A 9,591-nucleotide genomic window follows, 5' to 3' on the forward strand; every position below is an offset into this window, starting at 1 on the left:
TAAGGTCAAGTATGTAAGTCCAACGATGTGACAGTGAGGACTACCTCCCAACGGCCAAGTTCTTTGCACCTTTGCGATGTATCCATCTTTGGTGGGGCCTTATCTCCCCTTTTTCGTGATTATATTGTTTTTCTTTTTTTTTTTTCTTTCATTGTTCTCATTAGGGGTGTACATAGATCGGGTAGGTTCAGATTTTTTAATTATCAAACCAAACTAATTATATCGGGTTATTAAATCTAAATATCAAACCAAACCAATAAAAGTCGGGTTTTTTAATCTCGATTTTTCTCGGGTTTTTCGGCCTTTCGGATTTTTTCGGTTTTGTTTTCATAAAGTCTTCGTAGCACAAAACGTAAAATTTATGTTCCAAATATTTCTTTAATCCTAGTATGACAAAACTATATAATTTATTTTTCAATAAAACAATATAAACATGATATGAGTCATGGCATTGTACTAAAATATTCAACAATAAAGATAATAAAATTGCATAAAATAAATATTATTAATAAGCTATAATGAAAATAAACATAATTTAAAATTACGACTAATAAGTGCTATTATTTACTTGACTAACCACTAAAAGAAAAATAAGTTATAAACTTTATCTAAACCATGAAAAAACTAAAAACAAATATCCAACACTATTTTTATTCATAGTACAATTGAATTAGATGTTTTATTAGCATTAGTATTGAATTGATTTTGGTTTAGGATTTATTTGAGTTACTAACATTTATGGACTATAAAACTTATTGGAGCATTTAAAAATTATAAGCCCAACCTTGAAATAATACGTTAAAAGATAAAACTATGAAAATGCTTAAGAAATATTTATAAACTAACTATAATAAATATTTTTATGTATTAAATATATTTAAAACTTCTATACATATAATGTCGAGTTGGTTTGATTTCGGTTTGACTTTTTTTTAATTAAAACCAAACCAAACTAAATATGGTCGGGTTTTTTTTTGCAACATCAAACCAAATCAAACCAAACCATAATCGTGTTTGTTTTCTTGGTTTGACTCGGATTATCAAGTTGGTGTGATTTATCGGTTTCATTTGTACACCCCTAGTTCTCATCCAATAAAGGACATAAAATGATCTTTTTAATCGTTTTATTTTACTAATTAAATGCTAAAATTAATACGAAGCTCCTAATTGTGATTGAGTTATCGTCCCCCATGCTTCTTTCCTTTCTAACTATAATTCTCTGACCCAATATTGTCACGTCCCAAATATAGAGCTACTTTTCCTTTAGCCTTTACCTGCGTCTACTCCCTCAGTTCACGTTTCGTTGTTCACAATTGACGTTGTACTTCCTTTAAAAAAATAATAAATAAAATATAATTTTTATTGTAGTACTTATATAATGATAGCATTTCAAGAAGTCTCGGGAAATAATTTGGGGAATAAATAGTTAATAATAAGAGTAAAATAAGAAAAATAAATTTATTTTTTCTTGATTTGCTAAAATAGACAAGTAAAAGTGAAAATATATTTTTAGTATAGTAGACAAGTAAAAGTGAACGTGTAAGATTGCAAATTGTGCGAGGTTGTTTATGAAGACAAAATCGGACAACTCTTGGCCAATTTCGGCACCTTAAACGTTTACATGTCTCTCTTTAATTTGTCAATACATAGTCTCTAAGATTTAACTACTTATAAACTTGAAATAGGATGAATAAAAATTGGAAACCGTTCGGTAATTAAAGGAGTCAACAGATCACTTTATATTAACGTAGCCGATATCTTTGCTTCTCGATCTATACTCAAATACCATATTTCCAAATTCCATTGTGTTCGCATTTCTAATTTTGGTGGTCGTTTGGTCACCTACCGAAACGGAAAATATTTCCTTGTGCTTTGCTTCTAGAATTTTCTAAGTGTTGCACAGAATCAGACATCAAATTGACTTTGTGCTCATAACCCTAGCGGATATATGCACTTTTAACAAAGTTGTAATTACATGATTACTCAATCATTGCATCCTAACAATTTCAATCTTTTCAGCTTCATGAAGCTTAATAAACAAAAAGAAAAAGGAAAACATAAAATGAGGTGTGAAGTATTCTCTATACAAGATTTGTATATGGTATGCGACTCTCTATAGGTATATAAACGTTAAGGATACAGAGTTATCAAACCAAAATGTGAAAGTAAATAATAGAAGCATTCAAAATTAAACCTAGAGTAAATCTAGGACTTTGCATATAAATTGCAAGATAAATATACGTGCCGAGCCTAGGTAAACTTATAAACAAAATTAAAATATAACTTTATTTTCCTTGATTTTTGAAGTTGGCAAAGTTATACTCTACGTATTAGCTACATAATTTGTTTACTTTGCCAAGACTTGTAACATTATGTGTCAATGATTTTCAAATGGACGGTCAATAAGATTTATTGGACATATATTTCCAATTTCTTTAGGTACAGACCACGTACACTTCAAAATGATTTTAATAAAAAAGTCCTAGCGTATATTTAATGGTTCGGCGATGAGAAAGACAAGAAGAAAGAACCCTTGTTTTCTCTACTGGCATTCATCTTCTAGCCATACCCCTACTTTTCTGACTGCTCCTTAAAACATGTTTATCCTCTCTCATTTATTATATTAATCTTTGTTATTCCTTTTCCCCTCTCTCTCTCTCTCTCTCTCTCTCTCTAAACACAAAAGTAAACTACACTCAAGAAAGTAATAGAAGAAGAGGAATTAGCTTAATTAAAACCAACTTAGTTGCTAGTGAAAGAAAATCAAGAAATGGGAAGAGCTCCTTGCTGTGACAAAAACAACGTTAAGAGAGGGCCATGGTCGCCTGAAGAAGATTCTAAGTTGAAGTCATATATTGAACAGAATGGGACAGGTGGCAACTGGATTGCTTTGCCTCCAAAAATTGGTAAGGAAAATCCCAAATTAATTTAGCACCCATATTCTTAAGCATCTCATGTTTTTGTTTTTTTCTATATTTAGGCCTAAATAGATGTGGAAAGAGCTGTAGGCTTAGATGGTTAAATTATCTGCGTCCAAATATTAAGCATGGAGGGTTCTCAGAAGAAGAAGATAGAATCATTTGCAGCCTCTACATAAGTATTGGAAGCAGGTAATATATAGCCAGCTCTTAGTTTCTTTCATTATGTTCTCTTCCCTCCATGTTTTTGGTTAACCACTCCCTTTTACTAGCAACACTAGCTGGTAGGTCATATCATAATCTAAGTAAAGCTGAAGCTAGGAATCTTAATAAGGAGATTCAAAAAGTACAGGAACATGAGTTCAATAATATCAAACTCTTGCTCAACCTTATGAACTCTTAAATTTTTCAAAATGCAAAGGGCAAGGTCCAAATATGCCCTTATACTATACGAAATTGAACACATTTGCCATTCGTTAATACTTTAGCTCAAATATGCACTTACCGTCACATAGTTGGTCCATATATGCCCTTAGAGTTACACAGTTGACCCATATATGCCCTTTTCGAAACGGAATTCACCCAAACTAATTAGCTCTTTCGTTAATTATATTAAAGTATATTACAAACACTATTTTCTTTTTTATTAGTACTTTTTTTCTTTACCTTTCTCTTTTCTTTCTTCTTTTTTCTTTTCTTCTCTTTTTTTTTCCTTTTTCTTTCTCCCTTATCCGTTTCCTCCATTACTGATGTCTTCTCCATTTTCGTCACCAATTTCACTTGACAAAACTTATGAATTCCAATTACTAAGAAAATTCTCCCATAAGGTAATCAAGTTCAAATTTCACTGGCCCTCTAAATAAACGAAATTAAATTGTCCAAAAATTATGGTTTAAACTTTAAAATAATAAAAATATCTCAACCTTTAACAATACTCAAAAGACCAAAATATTTAAATTATTTTTACAAAGATAATTTAATAATTAAAAGCCTAGAGTTCAAGTTGTAGTATTATAAATTTGAGTTGTTAGTCTTTTTCATCTTTTTTCAGCTAGACATTTTTTATTTTTTTTTATTAACTATGTAAATTAGGGGTATACATGGAATGAGTTGGTTCGGTTTTGACCAATTACATCGGTTTTAATTGTTTGGTTTTGTTGGATTTTTCGGATTTTTTGTAACATAAATATTATTTCAATCTTACTTTGTTAAATTTTTTAGAATTAAATATATGTTCAGTAAAAATTAAAAAATTGACAAACATATGATCTATAAAAATATTATTATGGGAGAATTTTCTTAGTAATTGGAATTCATGAGTTTTGTCAAGTGAAATTGGTGACGAAAATGGAGAGAACATCAGTAATGGAGGAAATCAGACAAGGGAGAAAGAAAAAGAAAAAAAAAAGAGAAGAAAAGAAAAAAGAAGAAAGAAAAGAGAAAGGTAAAGAAAAAAAACTACTAATAAAAAGAAAATAGTATTTGTAATACACTTTAATACAATTAACGAAAGAGCTAATTAGTTTAGGTGGATTCCTTTTTGAAAAGGGCATATATGGGCCAACTGTGTAACTCTAAGGGCATATATGGACCAACTATGTGACGGTAAAGGCATATTTGAGCTAAATTATTAATGAAGGGCAAATGTGCTCAGTTTCGTATAGTACAAGGGCATATTTGGACCTTTTCCGTTCAAAAAATGGTGTCTAAATTTTTTTTAGGAACCTCCAAAATCAAATCCGAACATACATACAAGTCCAAAATCATTATATGAACCTACTTTTTTTTTTTTGGTTCCCGAAGGTCCATCCACATGATGGAGGAGTTTAGGCAAGATTCCTAACCTGTATATTTACCAAAAATAATAATTACACGGAAAAGGACATAGACCTTATATGAACCTACTGGAAGCACAGAAATTCAATTCCGAGTCCGTTTACTCAAATGTTAAATCTTGGTTATCTCTTCCCGAAGGTCCATCCACATGATGGAGGAGTTTAGGCAAGACTCCTAACTTGTATATTTACTAAAAATAATAATTACACGGAGAAGGACATAGACCTTATATAAACCTATTGGAAGCACAGAAATTCGATTCCGAGTCCGTTTACTCAAATTTTAAATCTTGGTTATCTCTTCCAATTTAAAGCTTCCATTATTTGAATATGTGACCGAAAACAACATTTGAATAATTGTTGCACCAAACTGAAATCTTCCCTTTATGTCAAGGAAATTCAAAAAAAATTTATATAATTTTTTTTTAATCTTGTTTGCACTGTATAATATTTTCTGGTGAAGGAGATTCAATTGAACCCCATTCATTACCTGTAGCTCTGCTAATGAATCTAAGTATTAAATTCTAAATTTTATGAGGAATATATCAGGTGGTCAATAATTGCAGCACAACTCCCTGAAAGAACAGATAATGATATAAAGAACTACTGGAACACTAGGCTGAAGAAGAAGCTATTTGGAAAGCAGCGCCAAAAGCAAGGATCAAGAAAAGGAAAAGAAATCAACTCCAATATGGTAATTTCCAATAACAATAACAACAACCAATTCCCATGTTGGCCTGAGCTTCCCATCTTGCAGCCAATACCATACTCTAATGATGAACCAAGATTTAATGACCATTCTTCCATAAGAAAACTGTTGATAAAACTTGGAGGTAAATTTTCAGACGAAGATCAACCGATAAATGAAGCAACAAATCCTCAATATCCTATGGATAATTCATTATTGATGCAGCCGATATATCAGAATATTCCTATCAATATGATCTCTTCTGCTCCAATAGATAATGTCTTGGGAAATGCTCAATACAACATGGATAGGGCAGCTAGCAGTTTTACAGCTGAGCTTGAGCATATGATTCAAAATAATCAACAAAAATTGGACGGTCTTGAATTTTTATATGAGGATTATATGCTTATTGATAAATCTGCGTCTACTTCTGGAGGAAACTTGGACTGGGAATCGATGAATCCTTTTGTACTTCCTCTTCCTCCTATAAATGATGAAGGTTTTCAACAAGGTGTTATATTTCAAGAGAATAATACTATGGCACAATAATACTATATATGGTACATTTTTATTTGACATTGTAATTAATGATCTGTAGTTATGGGAGAGGGCCAGATGATTTATTTTCGTCGGAGAACCCTAATAAACTTGTTTATTACTACATCTTTGCATCTCTCTGATTTTGTTTTCGAGGACTAATAATAGCCACTGGCATGTCCAACTTTTTGATTATCTTTTACATTCAACTTTATTGTCTGATCTTGCGGAATTTTGAGTTTGAATGCTCATATATTAATCTTAATCCTGGAGGCTTTTTTGGTACTTGATTTCTTGAATTTGTTTCTTCTTCAGATTGGTGTTGCACAGTTATATACATATAATACACACAGACTCACACACACTTAATTGGTACTAGCCATGGAAAATTTATATTTGCCTTTGTTTATGAATGCTCAGAGGATATCAGTCACATATTCCCTGGTAAGCCTAAATATTCCTTGTGTACCAAGTTCCTGTCTCATTGGTCATAACTTGCTGGTTTTTAGCGAGCAAGGTATTTTGCAAGTGCATATATTTAATGCCATCTTCAACAAGGGCGGAGCTAGTGTGTAGCCTACAGGTTTGGCCGAACCCATTAATTTTGGTTCAAACCCTGTATTTGATTTAAAAAAATCTAGTGAATATGTATAAATTATTAGTTTTGAACTTTAAAATCCATAAGCTTCAAATATTATCAGCTCGGCCCCTGATCTTCAATGTCGGAAACGCGATCTCAAAATCAAGATTGGTGAAAAGTAAATTCGCGTCATATCATGTACAACTAGTGAAATGATCGAGCCTATCTTGAATTAATAAGTAAATGTATTGATGACTGGTTAATAAATTGAAACAGTTAGAAAATCTAGATTTTTGTTTTAACATTTTTTATACTAATAGTAAGTGATCAGCACGCTTTCCATTTCTTTGAGGTTCTCTCAATAATATAATGGGATTGCAGCACTAATGTTAATGATCCTAGGTCTATAAAAATGGCTGATGTCGTGTTTTCTGTGAGGTTTATATTGCCTATGACATTATTTCTTGTATGGCCATTAGTAAGCAGACCCCCAAATTGAAACCCTAGGAGCATAGGTTGATATGATGTAATATTATTTTAAGTTGAAGAGCATGGATTCCAGAAAACGAAAAGAAAGGTATCCTATGTGTTTAACGGACATTCTACATTCTATTACTAATTAATATGATTCCACCCTTAAGAGTTCTGTTGACTGATTCATCTTTTTCAGAATAATTTGCAATGTACATATAGAGTTATCGCCTACATTTTAACATCAGACCTACAACAAATGTAGCCACAATATTTCCAATATCGCTAATTAGCTTTACGTCGAGATAAAAGGGCAGCTCGGTGCACAAGGCATTCCGCGTTCATGCAGGATTCGGGGAATGATCGCACTCCAAAGGGTGTGATATAGACAACCTAACCTAATAGTGATTGCTTCCACGACTCGAACCCATGAATTATAATTCATACGGAAACAACTTTACCGTTGCTCCAAGACTCCCCTTCAACTTCAAATCGAGATGTTGGTGAGTAATTCTTATCAATAGAATTAGCTCATCATAGGGTATGGATCACGTAGATTTTCGATTCACAATAATTTCACCCTAAAGAGTGCCGAATTCTTTTAAAAACTCGCGAAAATGAAAGAAAGTTTTGAAGAACTAAAGGTAATATAAGTTTCTGTTATAGTTTGTATGTTTCATCTTATTAATCACTTATTTTCTTTTGCTTGTACAGAGAAATTCACTTTTCTATGCTTAAACGATTTTAATGTTATTCACTACCATAATGTGGATCTATATACAGTATGTTCTTAATTATTTCCCTCATTTTCATGAATATTTTAGTGAAATTAGAAATGCTATTATCATAGGATATGTACAAGTTTCTTTTTCCTACTATGGTAGTGCTACAAATGGTCGATGCATGAATAGCTATAGATAATGAGTATGACAAATTTACTGTGGAGACATGTAGAAGTTTGAAATTTTACTTGGATTGTCAATTCGCGGGCTTAGAGCCAATAGAACTAATGTTCCTTCGTCACCCTCTAGCGTACGGTAAGTCAGTCAGTCGTCATCTTATCTTGCACGAGCATTCAGTCGAAAATTTAACTCCAGCTAGCATAATTTTATACGGGAAGTAACATAAATTGTAAGTTATTTTTTCAATTCCAGAAAGAATAAATTAATTTTAGTTTGAGTTGAGGATGAGACAATAGCTTGACAAGAAGTAATACGAATTCATGGACATGTAAGTTTTGCTCTAAAATAACATCTAGAAGAATGTTTTTCTTCAAAACATCAAAAAGAATGATAGAAGATTCACCAAAATAAAGTATATAGCGGAAACTCATAAAAGAAGAAATAAATTTAAAAAGAATAAAATGAAGTAACTCATGGAGTAAGAAAATATTTGTGAAGTATCAAAGTCCCGCTATAATTGTTTATATGATCGTCAGTGTGATTTTAGTAGTTGCATAATATTAACAATAAATTGTAGCCCTTAGAACTTCTTATAATGAGTTGGCAAGATATCCAAACCCCTAAACCGAATTAATAATTATCAAATTTAAGAACTTTTAAAAAATATAATTTATAGCAAATATATCTTTTGAATATTATTTACGTATATATTTTTAAAAATTTATTTCTTATGAAATGAACGTGTAACGCGCGTGCCCAAGAACTAGTATATCCCTGGACTTACAAACACAAAGTTACGCATGCCCAAGAACTAGTATATCCCTGGACTTACAAACACAAAAGAAAGTTGATTACAGTTGCTATATATACTTTTGACTTTGATATTTAATCTTTAGCTTATGACTTTTGTTCCTCAACACTTTGTTTGGTAAGCTAAGGTCGTGGTTTGTTAAAACTCCGTTGACATAACAACTAAACGGAATTAGGTGTTTCTTTGAGCCACTTTGCATTATCTCATTGCTTTGTTTGAAACTAATTTTATTGCCTTCCTTTTTGACTGTCCATAAGTTGCCCGGATGAAAGTGGATGAAAGTGTTGGGATATATACTATTAACCATGGATTTTGGTTTGGATGTAGTATTTATTATGGAACAATTATTTATTAAATTTTAATAAAGTTTTAAATAGATCGTATATTCGTTTGTGTCCTTCACTTATATAGTAGATGATTTAGTGTATGGAGTTTAGCTTATATACGGAAGATTAAATCATCGGTTCTTATAAGCATAAAGATCATGTTCACAATCTTATGATAGAATTGGTCCATCAGGAATGATTGTAGCACAAGATTAAATATAATTTATCTTGATTATGAAAATAATTTAATTCCTACTTCTTGTGCTAGTACATTTTGTATGTATTGAACGGATCAAGTAGAGATAAGTATTTTATACTCACTTAATAAAATAAAGTCTCTAGCCATTATATGTACTTATACTCTTAATTTTGATATAATTATTATTAGCTGTGTATATTATTATTGTTTTGATTTATTAAAAGGCGAGATCTTTTTTGTAAAGCCCCGGAAAACTTTTGCTAAGTATTATGTTCTCTCTCAAGCTCTAATTTGGAAACAAAGGTGTGTGAAAAGATATGAAGG

At 31.4% G+C, this 9,591-nt stretch overlaps 1 protein-coding gene across 1 annotated transcript; it reads left to right on the forward strand.

Annotated features, from left to right (window-relative positions):
* Positions 1 to 2,553: 2,553 nt before the first annotated feature.
* On the forward strand, positions 2,554 to 6,173 carry LOC104084952 (transcription factor RAX3-like). Its single transcript, XM_070200161.1, has 3 exons — positions 2,554 to 2,906; positions 2,981 to 3,110; positions 5,303 to 6,173. Exons 1-3 carry the CDS (start codon positions 2,771 to 2,773, stop codon positions 5,988 to 5,990), a joined length of 954 nt encoding a protein of 317 aa, XP_070056262.1. The 5' UTR covers positions 2,554 to 2,770; the 3' UTR covers positions 5,991 to 6,173.
* The last annotated feature ends 3,418 nt before the right edge of the window (positions 6,174 to 9,591 follow it).

Source organism: Nicotiana tomentosiformis, chromosome 4 (assembly GCF_000390325.3).
Source record: "Nicotiana tomentosiformis chromosome 4, ASM39032v3, whole genome shotgun sequence".
In the NCBI taxonomy this organism is placed as follows: domain Eukaryota; kingdom Viridiplantae; phylum Streptophyta; class Magnoliopsida; order Solanales; family Solanaceae; genus Nicotiana; species Nicotiana tomentosiformis.

Excerpts from the sequence above, each read along its gene's own strand:
- LOC104084952 (XM_070200161.1), top strand. The coding sequence starts at position 2,771 with ATGGGAAGAGCTCCTTGCTGTGACAAAAACAACGTTAAGAGAGGGCCA. Across the intron at positions 2,907-2,980 it reads TGCTTTGCCTCCAAAAATTG|GCCTAAATAGATGTGGAAAG; the intron begins GTAAGGAAAATC and ends TTCTATATTTAG. Across the intron at positions 3,111-5,302 it reads TACATAAGTATTGGAAGCAG|GTGGTCAATAATTGCAGCAC; the intron begins GTAATATATAGC and ends GGAATATATCAG.